General features: G+C 41.1%; 1 protein-coding gene and 1 long non-coding RNA gene across 5 annotated transcripts in view; one reads left to right on the top strand and one right to left on the bottom strand.

The window, feature by feature from the left end:
- DEPTOR (DEP domain containing MTOR interacting protein) overlaps positions 1 to 7630 on the top strand; it is a 135192-nt gene extending 127562 nt beyond the window's left edge. Inside the window, exon 9 of the mRNA XM_038555411.1 lies at positions 1246 to 7630. Coding sequence (XP_038411339.1) covers positions 1246 to 1374 — 129 coding nt within the window. The 3' untranslated portion in view covers positions 1375 to 7630. The remainder of the gene's footprint in view (positions 1 to 1245) is intronic.
- Positions 6295 to 17663, bottom strand: LOC119864765. 4 transcript variants are annotated; one of them, XR_005368598.1, is made up of 4 exons: positions 16832 to 17663; positions 12402 to 12564; positions 7475 to 7659; positions 6295 to 6433 (listed from the first exon to the last, which is right to left on the bottom strand). It is a non-coding gene; the product is annotated as an uncharacterized LOC119864765 (long non-coding RNA). The 4 variants fall into 4 exon arrangements; XR_005368597.1 differs by lacking the exon at positions 16832 to 17663 and adding an exon at positions 13962 to 14159; XR_005368599.1 differs by lacking the exons at positions 12402 to 12564; positions 16832 to 17663 and adding an exon at positions 9932 to 9991.
- Positions 17664 to 18658: the final 995 nt, after the last annotated feature.

The following is an 18658-nucleotide window of genomic DNA, read 5'->3' on the forward strand; positions in this document are numbered from 1 at the left end:
CTCCCTCTCATAAGGACCCTTGCGGTTCCATTGGACCCCCCTGGATGACTCAGGATAATCTGATGTTAAAGTCAGCTGATTATCAACCCATTCCATTTGTAACCCTAACTCCTGCTTACCATGTAAACTAACTATTCCATGTAAACTAACTATTCAAAGGTTCTAGGGATTAGGAAATAGGCACCATTGGGGATTGGGGATATTGTATCTATTATGTGCCAGGCACTGTACAGATTTATATTCTGTGGGATTCTGTTCTGCTAATTAGATGTACTTATCACTGACAGCTGGAGATCTGTGTGTCCTCCATTTTTCTATTTGAGGAACAAAAATCACCCATATATCCAATGTCTGCCTCTTCAGACACACAACAGATATACCATCTGTGAATTTGTGTCAGCTAAATAGAAAGTACCCAGCATCTGATGTCACCACTAACCTCAAGTGAAGTAACTTCCTTTGAGGCAGTAGCTGTGGATCACTATCAAGATCACTATGACATATCCAGAGTTATCTCTCATTATTGTGTGGTGCTTTTTTTTTCCCCCATTGTAATTCTCTCTCCTACCACAGGTTAGCTAATACTTACTGTAAAGGCTGACCTTTGTTGGCCTCATCCACTTTCACAAGGATGGGAGATAAGGTAATGTGTGGAATTTAGCATCTCAACAGGGTCACCTTGGCAAGTGAAAGGAGGCACTATTAATGATCATTCAAAAACAGTAGCTGGAAAAGAAGACTGTCTTGGGAACAATGGGCCATAAGGTGTCCTAAATTTTGAGTCCAAATGAATAGCAGCCATAAACACTAGCTATAAAAATGTATTGACTACTCCATTGGGTCAGACCACTGCAGTTGAAGCTTAATGTACCTCATTTCATTTAATTCTTACAACATCTTAGAAGGTATGTATTATTATTATTATTATTATTATTATTATTATTATTATTATTTATCCCTAGTTTAGAGTTGAGGAAAATGAAGCTCAGAAATTTAAATACCTAGCTTAAGCTAGTAAATTGCTAAGTTTGGATTTAACCTAATTTTGTGAAACACTAAGCTGAATGCTTTTTCTATTATATTGCCTTCCAAAAAAAGTGTAGATTCTTGGAAATTGTTGTTGTCAGCTGGATACAGTTGGGTATTTTAAGAGATGTTAGATGTTAGAGATACACAATACCTTTATTAGAGGTCTATGAAAAAACCAGGAGCTAAATAGATACTTTTTCTTTGCCTTTCCTTTAGGTCTGTCAGTTTGTCGTCTCTGTAAATGGGCTCAATGTGCTGCATGTAGACTACCGGACCGTGAGCAATCTGATTCTGACAGGCCCTCGGACGATCGTCATGGAAGTCATGGAGGAGTTAGAGTGCTGAGCAGGTGGACGTCCTGCCCTTATGTGGCCTGAGGATGATCAAAGCCAGGACAACACAAAGCAATGCAATGACAAGACTTCCATTCAAATGGATGGTTTTGGACACACAAATCTTTTCTCCATACATACACATCTTGATTTGAGTTTCATACACTGTTTGAATGTGGAAAAACTGGGTAGATCATATAAAAAAAAACCAAATAAAAAACCCAATTTACATCAGTGTAGAAAAAAATTCAGAAATAGAATTTCCTTACATAGTAGAATTGCCTTACTCGATTTCTATTTGTAGTTCTCAGCCATTGTTTTTTATCTTAGTTCACCGAAAGTTGTCAAAAATGCTCCTCTGGCCAAAACAGTGACATGCTAAAATCCCCTCATAGGAGTCAATAGAATAATTGTTAGAGATTTTAAATTGTTCTCTTACCAAAATGAACATGGAGCTGTTTATTAAAGGATCTGGGTTTCACCACGCTTCTAATTAAAGCCATCTTCAAAGGAATATTACCTGCTATCTAGCATTTTGAAGAAGGTCCTAAAGCATTCAAGTGCTTGAAAGCCATTGAAAAAAATGACTTTTTCTTAATTCCCGCCTTTAGTATCAACTTCTAACATATGTTTTCAATTATGGCATTAGTTAGGAAACAAAAACCTCGTGATGAATATGGATGGGATAAATAGAAAGATACTACTTATGATTATTTGCTCTGATTTCTCTTTCTGAGCCTAAATAATTTTGTATTATCAATCAGTTCCAGAAGCTTCCTAGAATTAATCCAGCATATGTTGAATGTCAAAACAGAGGAATTTGTATATACACATATCAAGCCTCAGGCAAGATTTCACTTTGAAGTTGTCCCTTTTTAAGTGAAGTATCCTAGAACTTGGCCCATATGTGATAAAACTTGAACTTAAATTGCCTTGTTGGCCTGAATTTTTACTAGCTTTCTAGTGTAACACATTCAAAGGAATGACATGTCCTGCTTAGTTGGTGGGATTATTTTTCACCAAAACATCGTCTTGTGTTGTCATCTTTCAGCCCACTGTATATATGCATGTTTCTTTTTTTGGTTTAGAAAAGAATGCATTTGGGGGCTTGGTGTATAGAGGAAATTCCTCAAAGTGCCAAATTAGGTAGTCAGGGAATGCAAAACTCTTAATTTCATATAATGCATTCTGAACAACTAGGTTACTTTCTTATCATGTATTAACAAAACGAAATATGAATGTTGTACCTCAGCCATGCTTTTTGTGATAGGTTATCATAACGTAATGGTACTGGTGGAATGGATGTCATGCCGTGTTAAAGATGTTACATGTATGTGTTTCTGGTCATCCAACTTTTCTGATCTTAGCTTTAGTCAGAGAGTAGGATTTTGAAATAATATAGAATGTCTCACATTCGTACCGTCGATCTACATTTGGGAGCTAGTATCGTCTCTGTTTGTATGTGCATTTATACTGTATGCCAGGCTTTGTGCTACGGCACCTAACATGTGATCCCTTTGAAACTTCATCAAAACCCTCCAAGATAGATATTATTACCCTCATTTCTCAGATGTGGCAACTAAGTCGGGGCAAACTTCAGAATGGTCTCCGTGTTCACACAGCTGCGAGAACTACCAAGATTCAAACATGAGTTTGTCTAATGCTAAATCCGGTGTTCCCGCCCCTCCCTCAGCCTTTCCCACTGTTGGGAGCTTATTTTGTACCCAGTGCTGCGCTAGCACCCTACATCACTTATTCCTACTGACCTGTGAGGCCACTATGGCCATTATCTCCATTTTACAGCTGAGGAAGCTGATTCATCAAGAGATTAGTCATGTGCCTGAGGCCACACAACTAGTAAGTGGGAGACTTTATGATTCAGCTTGAAAAGTTTTTATGACATCTTTAAAAGATGAGTCTTAAATGCTGCCTGGGCCCAGGGCTTCATTAAGTGACAAAAGAAGGAAGACCACCTTTGACAAGGGAATCTTCTTCTTGCCTGCCATCTGTACTTTGTACTCACATCCTACTGCCCGTCATCTTGGGTCCTGGCATAATCTCACTTCCCTTGGACCAAGCTAAGTACCAGAAAAGCATCTAGTCATTCAACCAGATGCTTTCTTTACTCCATTCAGCTTCCTGCCAGAAGAGTTTCTTTGATTCAGAGAGTGTTAGTGATGTCTTTGGTCAAATGACTGCTAGGGGAAGAAAAGGAGGAAAGAAAGAAGGAAAGAAAGGAAGCAGGAAGTGTTTCTTCCTTTGGTTCCCATCACCCTCAGTTTAAAGGCCAGCTTCCAGAGAATTCTACTTAAGGCCAAGAGAGCTTTACCTTAGCTACTCCCGCAGCACCCCCTGACATCCTTACCTGGTAATTAAAGTGAGTGTTCTCATTCCCATCAGGCCACTATTTAGCTCTCTCCAGCCTTTTCACATATAGCTCCTCCTCTCTGGAATATGATTTCCCCTTCTTTGCCTGGAGAAATCTGTCTAATGAACTCCCCTTAGATATTACCTTCTCTGAGAAACCTTTGCCAGCTCCCTGGTTCAGAAATCAACTCCCCTTCTTCAAATGCCCATGGGGCCTTATGCATCAACCCCCTGTGGTGACAGCACTGATGATATTTACTGTGAGGTTGTCCCCCCACATGTCTGTCTCCCTAACTTTTCACTCTGAGCATCTGCAGCATGGGACTGTGTCTTGTCACCCAGGTGTTTCCCTCACCTGGCACAGTTTGTGATTATAGTAGCATACCAGCTATCCATGGCTGCCTAACAAACCACCCCACAACATGGCTTATAACATTCTATGTGCTCATGATAACATTCTATGTGCTCATGATCCTGTGCATTGGCAATTTGGGCAGAGCTTTGCAGGGATGGCCAGCCACTGCTCAGGTAGTGCTGGTTGGGTTCCCACACACATTTGTGGTGTAGGATGGCTCTGTTCATGTGTCTCACAGATGGCTGGGGGTGTTGACTGAGGTGCCTCCATTTCACCCCATGTGGCCTTTCCCCATAGGATTCCTCGTTAGACCTCATGAGATCAAAGAAGGTGAGAATGGAAACTGCAGGACCTTTTGTGGACTTGCCTGGAAAGTCACACAGTGTTACTCCTGTAACATGTTGTCAGTCAAAGCAAGTCACTACAGAATGAGCACTGGGTGTTATTCTGTATGTTGGCAAATTGAACACCAATAAAAAATAGATTTATTATTAAATAAAATAAATAAATAAAATAAAATAGTATTTCAAAAAAAAAAAAAGCAAGTCACTAAACTAACTCAGAGTCAAGAGGTGGGGAATAGGCTCTACCTTTGATGGGAGGAGCTGCAAAGAATTTGTGGCTACTTTTAATCCACTAAGAGTAGGTACTTACCATTCATAGAATAAAAGACTAAGGAATTAGCCAGCTATTGAAAGGCTTCAGCTTTTCAGATGCAAATTCCTGACCAAACACTGGGTAGAAGTTTGATATTAAGTTGTGAATAAAGCCCAGTGCCTAATGAAAACTTCAAAGTCGGAAAATCCTAAAATAATGGTGCCACATGGAGCCATAGAGAGCATGATTTCGTGTCCGCATTTTACTGATGAGGACACTGCAGTGTGGAATGTTCAGGTGGCGCACCCCAGCTCAAGAGGCTTGCTGGGGCAAGAGCCCGGGTTAGACACCAGTCTTCTGTCGCCTAATTATATGTCCTTTACAAGATAGCTTTTTGTGGTGGACACAGATGTGGTAAAAATAGGCCTCTGGCTTCTGGATATTCACAAAATGCAAGTAGTGCCAATTACCTGTGAACATGAAGGGTGTACATTTTAATTGACTCAGGCCTGGGATTGTTAAATCATATCATTAAAAAAATAAATATTTTGTGTGATATTTTAACAGGTGAATTGCTTTAAAATTTAGAAACTCCATTCCTAAATGTAACACCAAGAATTATTCTAAATTAACAGTAAGCAATATTTCTAAGAGCTTTTATTTCGTGTGTGTGTGTATGTGTGTATCAGTGTATTGCGTGTGTGGTTTTACTCACCGAGGGTCCCTGAAATGGCTTTCTTTGTTCCCAGAGAAAACAGTTTTGATTTTTTAGGTGGAAATCTTTAGTTTCTTCATCAGTGTAATATGTGCTATCAGTTCAAATTTGAAAGCCACGTTTATTATTTCTGCTGTGGGGAGAAAAATGCAGTTGCCTTTTGGGTTGGTTCTGTTGTGTGATGTTTTACTATTAATCTCTGATGGATAATTGCATAAATCGATAAGGGGAATAGGTGAGAAATGATGGGTAACAGGAAGCAGATATCCATGTCTGATAGATTAGATGGGGTCAGCTTCCTGCCATTTTATCAAGGGTGATAGCAATCAGCAATTAACAATTTAAAAATCATTGCCTTCAGTTCAAAATGGAGTGTCACATTTCCAAATAATTCATTCTTTTCAAATACTTGTGACAATAGTCTACTTTCAAGACCTATTTTAAACTGACATTAGCTATTCTCTCCTATTGAGTATTAATCCTGTTTCGTTTTCATCAGGAAAACTCTGGAACATTTCAGTTTTGCCAACTGGTTAGAGTCCGTTGATACCACTGAGCATTGTTTTACTATTTGAGGCAGAATTTCAGGTATAATATGCTTTTCCTCAATTCAACACCAAAAGGACAAATCTGCAGCATACCAAAATGAAGTTCATCATCAAAGTTAGCATATAATATTATCAAATGCATTAATATATGTACTTAATATATATGTTTATTTTTAAATTGGGTTGAATGTATGTTCCCCCTTCTTGAGAATTGTAGCATAACACTTAAAATTATAATATGAAAATAGATTGTATAGTATGAAATAAATGTTAAATTTTTTTAATGGTGACTTTAGGTTTACAGCTTTTCCTGTCTTTTAGAACAAATTAGTCATTTTTTTTTTATCCTAAGAAAGGGTTGCATTATAAAGTTGCTCTACTACTCACCTATCAGAGAAAACACATGGGACTCATATCTAATTCTCTAATGTAGCCAAAAGTGCCGTTTGTAACACTACTTAATGATGGATGTTTTCTGAAGCTCTTTTGCCTGAAAAAAAAAAAAAAGTGCATTAAAAAGCTTTTTCTGTACTGTATTTGATTTGGAATCATTTTCTCCCAACATAGCCCTGTATTGATGAGCATTGTGGAATAGTCTATATAGAAAAATGCTACGTAGTTGTTTACTACTGTGGGAGAATGTTCGTTCTTTTTTTATTTTCAACTACTTAGGAAATTGATTATGTAATTCAGAATGTGTAGGGGCAGGGTAAAGTATGGGAGTTAGTGATTATTTGGATTACACTCAGTATTAACTAAAAGAACTTCACGTTTTTCTCTCATTTCCTTCCTTCCTTCCTTCATTTTTCATTCATTCCTTCCTTCCTTCCTTCCTTCATTCATTCATTCATTCAAGAAAACTCACTGAGACTTTGTTTGGCTAGGCATTGCATATAGATCCTGGAAATACAAAACTGAGTAGGTACGACCGTGGATCCACCTCATCCTTTGAGTCACCTTTGGGCCTGCCTCCTAGAAGTGTTCTCTCCATCAAAGAGGGTGGGGCGGGCTATGATATTATGGTGTTGAAGCAGGTGGTCAAATGCCAGAAACTACCATCTAATCCAAGAACTACAAGACCAGCAGCAACTTACATTTAACTGTATCTTTCGCACAACCATGTCCCCACTTTCCTGCACCCAAGGTAACCACAGTGCTGAGTGCTGACTTTACCATTCTCTTATTCTTGATCATTGTTTAGATTTTTTAAAAATGAAATTTATTAAAAGAGCATCAAGTTTTATATGATCTGAGATTTGCATGTTTTCGTTCAGGATTATATTACTAAGGTTCTTCTAGATTTTTGTGTGTAGTCATAATTCGTTCATTTTTCACAGGTTCATAAATTTCTAGAGCACAAGCTATTTACTTGTCATTGGGCATTTGGGTTGCTTCCACTGCTGTTGTTATCATCATTAATAGGGTTATTATGAACATTCTTCTACCATCTCCTGGGAATAAGCAATGGAATTTATCTTAGGTATTTACTTGGGAGAAGAATTACTGAGTCATGGGAAATGTGAGTGCTTACCTTACAAGTTCACATCTAACTAGTTTCCAAAGCGGTGAATCACTGTATACTCCCTTCCAAAATATGAAAGTGGTATATGTTGTGAATAGCTTCTCCAACACTTGATATTCTGTGACTTCTTAATTTTTGTCAAATAAATGTCTATTTGGTCAATGGCACTGAGAGTCATAACTTGCAGCAAAGCTCTAAATTTAAAGCACAGAAAATGTAATTAGTAATTTGTAATCCTGACTTACTACATCAGTGTCTTCATGATGCCCAGAATGTCTTGAAACTTTTCATCCTATGCCCACTCTGTGAAATTGGCGAGGCAAGGATTATTGGAAATGAGTATGACATATTTGAGGATATCCAACAAATAATTATTAAGTGCCTGCTATAGGTCTGTCACTAAGTCTTTGGCAAACAACAGTAGATAAGACGGGTCCCTACCCATATGAAGTTTACATATTCTTGGGAGCCACAGACAATAAGGAGGTTATATAAATAAAATAGTTCATTTTTGGTATGGGCTAAGTGCTAAGAAGTAAGTGAAACCAGATGAGGTGATGGAGAATGACCAGGATTTCAACAAGTGGTCAGTAAAAGCCATGTTACTCAATTCCAGTGAGGCACCATTTATATTAGGGTCCATGTGAACAGCACCCCCTGGAGTTATGTAGTGCAACAGTTCTGAGCAAAAGCCTCTGCAAGCCTGATCTTTGGCTTTAATACCTCAAGCATGGATTTGAGCCAGTCTTGGAGACCTGGAAAAGAGTGTTGCAAGCAGAGGAAACAGCAAGTCCAAAGTCCATGGGATCCCATGCTCTTAACCACCTATGACCTTCCCAGCCTTAGCGCAGATCCCAGCTGCGCCACCCAGGGATCCCGGTTTTCTCATTTTTAAATAATACAATCATCTCAGAAGGCTATTATAAAGATTAATTAGTTAATACATTTGAAGGTCTTAGTACAGTACCTGGCACATAGTATTTGAAAAATAACTGCTGGGTAGCCTGAGTGGCTCAGTGGTTTAGCACCACCTTCAGCCCAGGGCATGATCCTGGAGACCCGGGATCGAGTCCCACGTCAGGCTCCCTGCATGGATCTGCTTCCCTCTGCCTGTGTCTCTGCCTCTCTCTCTCTCTCTCTCTCTCTCATAAATAAATAAAATCTTAAAAAAAAAAAAAAAAAAAGAACTGCTGATAGCTATTGGGGCACCCGGGTGGCTCAGTGGATTAGGCATCTGCATTTGGCTCAGGTCATGATCTCAGAGTCCTGGGATAGAGCCCCACATGAGGCTCTCAGCTGGGAGTCTGCTTCTCCCTCTGCCCCCTCTCTCTCTCAAATAAATAAAATATTTTAAATAATAACTACTGACAGCAATCATTATGATTATATCATGCTAATTATCAGTCATGTTGAAAGACCCACCCTAATTCATTAGATTGTCTATACATATGTGTTTTGATCACCAACCATACATACACATTTTAGTTTTTCTCATAGACTAGATAATAGAAGTGTTAAAAAAATGTATATGATCATCGCTATATCCAACTGAGTACATTCGAAGAAGTCATCCACTCTGTCACATTTGCTATATTCCTCAGGTGCTGAGCAGCAAGGATATTCACAGGTTGGGTAGAAAACACAGCTTTGGGTTTGTGACTGTGTGTTGGGAGAGAATAAAAAGCATTCTGCTTTGGATTTTTATTCAGCTACCTCACTTTGAAACTAAAAATTACGTATAAATAACCTACCTAACATACTCTTTAAAACTGCAGACCTCATATAGAGTGATTTCACAACCGTGCATATTATCAATTTACTACCTAATCAGGTTTCTGGCACTTTTATAGCCTGTTAAGGAGACAATGAAAGTAATCAGCTGCCGAGCCTTACAGCCCAGGGCAAACCCTATTTCCCAGGGAACCCCGGCAACTTAGTCTTGATTATAAAGAACTTATTAAGGTTTCCTGAGCGAACTTTGAGGCATCGTTCCATTTGTCTTTTGTGGGCAGCTTCCTAAGGCTCGAGGCTTAGGAGAGTCATGCGGGAATTATGTAAGCGAAACCACCGCTGGGGGCTCTGCTGGCACAAGCTTTCTGCAGGCTGCTGCTTGCCTTGTACGGCTGACGAATGTGCTGGAGCCGAAGGAGGGAGCGCTCTGTAGCACACCTGGCAAAGCGGCTCGTGTCCTTTCAGCCAGGAGGTGACAGCTCCCTTTCCCTCTGCCTGTCATTCTGCCAAAGTGACTTTCTTCCTTTCCTATCTTATTCTGAAGGCCCCCTTGCTCCCTTGGGATTAAATATTAAACTTGTTTCTCCCTGAATCTGAAATGCCTCTGTCCACAAAGCCTGCTTGATGATCAATGCACTTTATGGGGGAGGGGGTGTCTCGGGACACCTCTTGAAGTCCAACCTCAAGACTGGATGAGACTGGGCAGCCTGGGGGGCTCAGTGGTTTAGTGCCTACCTTTGGCTCAGGGCGAGATCCTGGAGACCGGGGATCGAGTCCCACGTCGGGCTCCCTGCCTGGGGCCTGCTTCTCCCTCTGCCTGTGTCTCCTCCTCTCTCTCTGTGTCTCTCATGAATAAATAAATAAAATCTTAAAAAAAAAAAGTGGATGAGACTTGGGCTGGGTAGGACAGTGAGGAGAAAGGAAGAAAGAAGACCTTTCTTTGATCTGTTGCCTTGACTTTGACAGTGTGTGTGTGTGAACCAAAGCCGGGAGAGGAGCCCGGGGTTTCAAAGATCTGGATGTTCCTGCCACGGTGAAAGGTGAGGAAGGAGAATAGAGCCCTCACTCCTGAACCTGGGAAAACCCTGGAGAACACGAAGGTTAGCTAATGAGTCAGCAGGGAGACTCCCAGGTATGGAGCTTCACAGCAGGAAGGGAGCAAACATAATGTTTGTCCTTTTCCGATTGACTTACTTCACTCAGCAGAATACCCCAGGTCCCTCCACATGGAAGCAAATGGTGGGTATTTGTCGTTTCTAATGGCTGAGGAATATTCCATTGTATACATAGACCACATCTTCTTTATCCATTCATCTTAAACATTATATGGTCTCATTCATTTGGGGGATATAAAAATTAGTGAAAGGGAATAAAGGGAAAGGAGAGAAAATGAGTGAAAATAGCAGTGAGGGTGACAAGACATGAGAGACCCCTAACTTTGGGAAACGAACAAGGGGTGGTGGAAGGAGAGGTGGGGGGGTTGGGGTGACTGGGTGACAGGCACTGAGGGGGGCACTTGACAGGATGAGCACTGGGTGTTATGCTATATGTTGGCAAATTGAACTCCAATAAAAAAAATTAAAAAAAAAAAAAGGAAGGGAGCAAACAAGTGCGTGAGCTCTCGGGGAGACTGGAGTCTGTGAACGTCAGCCCAGCCAGTCTGTTGGACAAAGAAGCCCTGTTTTGTTCTGTTTTGTTTTCAGATTTTCTTTGAGCCCATCTGAGCTGCCTAAGAGGTGAGGGGGTGCCTGGGTGGCTCAGCCATAACGCATCTGACTCTTGATTTCGGCTCAGGTCACGATCTTAAGGTCATGAGATGGAGCCCAGGGTTGAGATCTGTGGAGGCTGGAGGCTGCTTCAGAGCCTCTCTCTCTCCCTCTGCCCCTCCCCCACCGCACACCTGTGCACTTGCTCCCTCTCTGCCTACTCCCCCCCCCAAACATAAAATGTGAAAAACTGTTTCTAGTGTTGTTTCTGCTTGCAGGAGAACAGGAGGAAGTAGTATATACCGTCTCACTGTGAAGTCCGTGTGGTCTCTTACTGCAAGCACACAGTAGTTCACTCACTTACATCTCTGCTTACCAGTCCCCCTTCCTTGATTTCCTCCTTGTTGCTTAAGGAAACTGGCTCACCTGTATGTACTCCACACACTTCCATCTTAGTGCATATGTGAAACTAAAAGTATGAAATTAGAACCTTTTTTTTTTAACTGTAAGAGGCCTTGTAAATTTTGCTGGTTTACTCTGTCATTTTATGGCCAGAGAGACAAACTTTGAAGAACTAATAATAGTAGTAGCTAATATTTATTTCACTCTAAATATATGCCAGCTACTCTGATGAATGTCTTTTTATGGCTGATCTCATTTAATCCTCACACATCTCCATGAGGTGGGTTCTAGTAAGATCCTCATTTTATAGACAAGGATTCCATCTCTCTAGGAAGGTTAAGTTGGTGGCACAAGATCATGTACTGGCCAAGTGGTGAGGCCAAGATTGGAAACCAGTCATTCTGATTACTGATACATACAATCTGCCTCCTATGCCCATGGCTACTTGATTTGTTCAAAAGCACAAGATCACACATGCATCTGATGGCAAGAGAACCATCTAGACCTAGACTTTACTTCTTGAGAGCACTCTACTCTCTAGATGCTGCTCTGGGGGACCACCCCTGGCCCCGTCCTGAGCAGTGATGATCCAGAACTCATCCCTCTGCCTCATGGCTGTCCTTACAGTTGCTTCCTCTCGCAGACATCAGGGGTTCTTTCTGTTCTCCTGTTTCTTCTCAACATCACTACCTCTCATTTGGTTCATTCCTAGGGTTTTCTTTGCTCCAAAACCGGGGCCATAGTCACTATTGCTCCAGCTTCCTTCTTAGAAGCTTTTTGGGAAAAAACACTCCAACACTTTTGTTTTCATGCACGCTTTTCATTTCATTCATTCAACACTTAATAATATATGGTCCTATGCGATCTAGGTTAAGTGACAATCAGTACAGTTGGGCAGCCAAAAAGTAACTTGGGAGCTCCAGAGGATAGGAAGGAGCTACAATGAATCCTGTGTCTCCAGGACCTAGTAAGGTACCCTGCACACAGTAATCTCTTAATGTTTGTTTTAAAAAGTATCTATGTTTGTAAAAATCTCTCCAAATTTATAGTATACCTTCCCCAAATGGAGATCGACCTAGATATCTTCTTGATGTTACCTCTTTCCTGCCTCCTTTCTTAGATGACCTGTGAAACACAACGTCCTGTTCATTCATTTCTGGAGGCAATCGGGTACATCCTGGTTTCCCTAGGTTCTCCAGTAAGGCCACACTGACATCTGCTGGAGCACAGGAGACCATCAATTTGGCATCTTTCTTGGAGCTGAGTGAAAAGAAAGTGGGCTTAGAGCAAGGACCAAGGAGAGGCGAAGAGATCTCCTTCTTTAAGAAGGAGAGACATTTAGGTCACAGACCCACCATAAAAGGAATCAAGGCAAAATCCCCATGATTGCAGACTTCTAGAAAGAGTTTCTCAATGATTGAGAAATTGAAAGTCTATTATATTCCATGAACATTCTAAGCGTTTTATGTATGTTATTAAGTGTTGGATTTACTTTATGCACATTGTCCCAAGTAACAACTCTCCAATGCATCTCACAATAGTTCATCAACTCCACTTAACTTTTGATCTTTTACCTTCCCTACAGCCTCCACCATGCAGATGGACTAAGTTATAAGGCCCGGCCTCTATGATATAGCTAGACTTGTACTCATGCATGCACACATATGCACACGCATGCACACACACACACATTTGAAGGTAAAGTTTTCATCTGAATGCAGTCTGTAAGAGTTGTCACTGTCTTTTAATTCCTAAGAAATTCTTCATTCTTAGCTGTGTTATGCTTTTCTCATGTGAATCAGAGGTCAAGAAAAGTGTGTTAGAGTTTTATCTTAGAAATGTGAACATGTCATTCTGCTTTTGAAGGCTACCTCAGTATCCTAGCTAAGTTACAGACTATGGCAGAGTTTTGTCAGGAGAGAAAGTGGCTGTGAACAGTCCAAGATCATTAGTGCCCAGAACAAGAAAAGCTCAATTGCTGTGCATTTTTATGGCTGCTTAACACAATGCATGTAACTGTTAGGGGGCTTCTTGACTTCAGCTGCCAGCCCTGTAAAGCAGGAGCAGAAAGCACACATCCCCTTCAGCCATATTCAACCGTGGGATGAAGTACCTCTTTCTTACTCCTTGGAAATGCCTTCTTTTCACATCAACCACATTGTGGATGCCTTTGGATGATGTCAACCTCTTAATATGAAAAAGAGCAAATCCAGAAACAAAGCATGCATTGGTTTGTTTGGCAAGTCTGGTGGGGTCAGACAATCAGAGGGTTCTATGAGGGCTGAGACCATCCCTTGCGTGAACAGAGACTGTCTCTCATTTGACAATTGGAGTCTTCCCCTGGTATCTCAAAGGCAATTCTACTGTAAAAAAAAAAATTAAAATAGTGCATATACAGCTTCTCATTTAATACTCTCCTTTCTTGGTGAAAACTTCCTTTACAGTTAGTGTCTAGACTCTAAAGTAAAGTTTCCCTCTTTAAAAATTTCTGCTGATCGTGAGTTAAGAGTGCAAGGCATTTCCTTTTGATGCTCCTTGCATTTTGTTCCTTTAACCACCAACTGACTTTCCCTCTCTCTGACTCCTTTCTTCCCCATTTTGACTTAAAACCTATTTATTCTCCTAATCAGCTTCTACCAGCCTCTTCTAGCACTTACTGAATGTTGAACTCTATCTGTGGGAGGCTGGCTGGGATGTGGCAGGCATAAACATGAGAGTGGGTGCAAAACCACATGATGGAAGAAGCACTGGAGAATCTATGTGGAGAGATTCTATGTCTGTTGGTGGGTCCATGTTAGATGACAGGAGTAGAATCAGAGATCAGCACCTAGGCAACAGGAAGACCTTAGTGCTGTTGAAGGATCTGAAATAAGGGATGGTGACAAAAGTCATAATTTAGACCAGGCCTAAGGAGGGAGGGAAAACTAAAGCCAGGAGAGCTCTACATATTTTGTCATGAGCAACATCTTCCACAACTTCCTTCTAGTCTGTATAAAGCCAGATGATGTCTTTGTGAATCAATCCCAGTTCAGTGAAATCAAAGAATTCAAGTAGACTTCTCTTAATGCCCTAATAATTGCCCACTTCATATTAACTATATTTATACAGTTGTCTTGTCTTAACATTAAAGACCCTAGACCACTCATCTCAGTGTGCTCCACAATCTCTAACATGTAACTCCATAACAAAATGAGTTATCTTTAAATGTATGAATTAAAGACAGTACCAGGACACTATTTTAACATCCTAACTTAGGCAGTTGCACTGTCAAATATAAAAGGCTCAAAAAAATGAAATGCATAATTACCAGCAACCAGGCATTTCTATCACCACATTTCCAGCAGCTATTTCTACACTAGCCATTTGGAACTTCATAAAGTTGTTGTGAGCATTAAATTAGATGAGAAACCCATTTAAAGAGCTTATTATATGCTTAGCATATAAATACTTAATATCATTATACTTATATAATAAATAACGTTATCATGCACTTTTATTTTCAGCACACCCCAACTAGGAAATGTGATTGTGGTAGACTGACTAGATGCTTACTTGCCAATCTTGCTTCCTCTTCCTGGATATACAGGAAAGCTATATTTTTCAGTCCACCTTGCCTTTGGTTGGGGCAATGTGACTCAGTTCTGGCCAATGGTATATGGGTAGAAGTTATATACACCACTTCTGGTGTACCACTTCTGGGGCTGGCTTTAAAAATATCCTGTGAGGGGCAGCCCTGGTGGCGCAGCGGTTTAATGCTGTCTGCAGCCTGGGGTGTGATCCTGGAGACCCTGGATCGAGTCCCACGTCGGGCTTCCTGCATGGGGCCTGCTTCTCCCTCTGCCTGTGTCTCTACCCCCCCAACCCGCACCCCCTGTGTCTCTATGAATAAATAAAATCTTAAAAAAAATAAAAATATCCTGTGAAATCTTACACTCCCTCTTTCCCTCTTATATGGGTCCAGAAGATAAAGATTCTGTGATAGAGGAGTCACACAATGGAAAGAGCCTAGATCCCTGAGTTGTCTGGGAAAGAGAGCAACCTGACTCAAAACAGGCTATGATGTGAGCAGGAAACAAACTTATATTGTTGAAGCCACTGAGACTTGGTAATACAGTGGTATTAAGGAAAAGGAAAACAAATATGCTTTAAATTAGCTATTGTTTTTTGAAAGCAAATCACTAATTACCAAATAAAGCAGAAGAAAAGATTCACACATGAAACAAATCTGCAAAACTATGTGGAGGTTTTGGAAAGCTACAAGGTGTCATTCTGCTAGATATAAGTCCTGAGTTTGTACATCAACAATAATGGCAGAGTTGGATGTGAATCAGATGCATCTGACCCCAGGACAAGTACTTTTTTTTTTTTGACCACTACATCCTTCATCAGTTTGGGATGAACCAGCGCAAGTGCTTCCTGCAAATTAATGATAAGGTACCAGATCTCAGTGGTAGATTGAACCAAACTAGAATGAATGATGTGTTAGCCAAAGCCTTTGATAGATGATAGAAAGGATGGTGGAAAAAGGGAGAGCAAAAGTGTAAAGCTATAAAAGCAGTGCTGAAAGTTTGGAATGGTGAGCTGTGCCATGAGCAGGAAAATGTGTTACGAAGCCAGAAGCCAATAGAGGGGAACAGGGCAGAAGTGTGGAGTAATGGAATCAGGAAGAAAGGCTCAGGCTGGAGACTGAATCAAGCTGGAGGGTATTAGAAACTGATTTGATGTCATGTTGGCAAAGGGAACAGCCCCAGATGGACAGGACCCAGCAGGATGGACTTGAGGCAAAGGAAGGAGTACAACAGGAAACCTCCTCCAGACCTCCAACAAATATCAGCCCAAACTGTGTCATGGCTATGGAATGTGGAGAAGCATAATATATAAAGACTAACTCCATTATCTCTTATGGTGATGCAGCTCTTTGGTGAAGTGTGGAGTAAAGGGACCCAAGATCAAGGCTGGGTATGCTTGGAAGAGCATGAGGGGGTCAATTCTGCAGAACAAATGGAGACCAAGAACCAGATACAGAATCAGGTACCTGCCAAATAATTCAAGCAAGTGGAAACCATCCAATTTAGGAGTTGGGCTGTGAAAAGAATTCCTGGTTAATTTAGAGAAGAGTTATAGATCAGTCAGGATGTTTTTTTTTTTGGTTGTGACAGAAAACCAGCTTGAACTAGCTTAGGGGGATAAAAAGACTTTATTGCTTTGTTTAACCACATTACAATAGGAACAATGATTATATAATTTATCATTCACCTGGAACAGTTCTGAGAATGTGGGAGGAAGCTATTAATGATTAAGCTAGGGCAACAGGTGTAAACTGGGACTGTCTAGGCAAAGTGGGAACTGGCAAAACTCAGTGAGTGTTAGGAAATCAGGATGAGTAAAATCTAAAAGATTCCCAGGGATCTCACTCTCTGAGCAGCTGCTACTTTTCTCTACTTTCTCCTTCTCTTGTGTGGGCTTTATTTACATAATCTTATGTCACAGTGGGCATAGTTGCCAGGCTTAAATTCTTACAGCTTACCAATCAGCGAGAAAAGGATGCTTTTCCATTGGCTTCAGGATGAAATGTCCTGCCCCAGAGTTCCAAGTCATCTAGCATGTGTCACGTGACCACCCCTGGACCAATCTTTGTGAACAAAAGAATGGATTCCTACTATTGGTTCACCTTGGGTCCTATGCCCTTCCTGGGTCGAAGACATAGGAATACTATGAGGCAACGGTCCCAGTAGTTTGAGAGCCTTTTTCCAAAGACCTTGGAGACAAAACTGTACATACCCACTTGTACAATGATGGCTTTGTATAGAGTGCCTGCTGCCAAATCCATTGGCAGCATGGAAACATGAAACACAGCTGTTAGATAAAATACATGCTATATAAAACACAGCTGGTGGGCACTGGAGCTACCTGGGAAGAGTGCTAAACCACAGACTTTGCAACCCTGGAAACTGTTGGATTGCTCTATCTCTTTATAATCTAGTATATAATCATCTTTTAACGTAAGGCTTCAGGACTCACTGGTCCTATGAGCCTCTAGCACCTCTCAAGTGAAGTGAGCTTACTCCAAAAAGCCATTGGCAGAGCCTTACAGGCCCTGAGCACCTTGATTTCAGATGGATACTTGCGGAACAGAAAGGAAAATGAGGATTCCATAGAAAAGGATTTAGGAGAATGTTAGAGATGGACATCCCTTCCATTCCAGCTTGTCCAAGCTCCCAGTTCTGCTGCTGCTGGCTCCTGCTTCAGCCCCATTGTTGGAAAGCACAACCATTTATGATGAAACTTGGAACAGAGAGACATCACCTCTACCCATGATGCAGAGGACCTCTTGGTAGCTAAAGCTCACCAGCAGTCTGCTTGTCCCCAGCCCAGCCCTTCCCAGGAAGAAAAAAAGTGGATAAATGTGTGGAAGGCTAACTGGGTGACTGTGGGCTCCCATCCAAAGAAACAATTTAGCCAAAGGGCATGGTAGAGAGTTGGCCCAGTGGAATTTGATTTCACAATGGGCCCCTTGCCACCACAGACAGCACAGTGTTTACTGGAGAGAGCTCGTCAACCTCAAAGTAGTGCCTTCCAGAAAACTGTAGCTTTTGCTCTAAAAAAGAAACCAACCAGCTCAACCCAAGCCCTGTTGGAGTGGGTAAGACTATCCTTACCACAATGCTGATCAGCAGGAATGTCACCTGCAAGCCCTGCCCTTTGGACACAGCCAGCAAGGTTGAAAATGCTGGAAGCTGTACCTGTTCTTTGGAACCCAACATAACAAATGGGAGATTCCACAGCAGGCTATTAATAGGTAAATTCTTCTTGCTGGGCTGCAAGTATCTGAGCAAATCACAGGAAATTCTTCTTAAAACTAAGCAGTATGTGAATAAACAAACACACCAGCATCTGGTTCAGGATAAGTAGCTAATGAAACATGTCATAGTTCACCTTGGCTCAGAGTTCAGGAACATGAAACAAATCCCTGGAAGTTGATGTGACCATTTCAACTCAGGTCTTTGGTCAGTATATGTATTGCCAGTACCATTTTGTTCATTTCTTCTTTCAAATGTTTCTTCTCTCTTCTCCCATTGTCCAGGACAGAGGATTTCTTTTTTTTCTTTTTATTCAAATGTGTAGTTGTAGCTGTGATCCTGTTCTAGACTAAAGCATTGATCTGCCTGGCTGCTGGGAGGGCTTGTGGCTAATAGTGCTTGGCTGGGCCTCCTCCAGCCCAAGTCCTCTGCTAAAGAGAGCTATCCTGCAATATTCACAATAGCCCAGGTATGAAAACAACCTAAGTGTCTTTCATTGGATGAATGGATCAAGAAAATATGGTGTATATGTACAATGGAGTATCATTCTTCCT

Source organism: Canis lupus, chromosome 13, assembly GCF_011100685.1.
Source record: "Canis lupus familiaris isolate Mischka breed German Shepherd chromosome 13, alternate assembly UU_Cfam_GSD_1.0, whole genome shotgun sequence".
In the NCBI taxonomy this organism is placed as follows: Eukaryota; Metazoa; Chordata; class Mammalia; order Carnivora; family Canidae; genus Canis; species Canis lupus.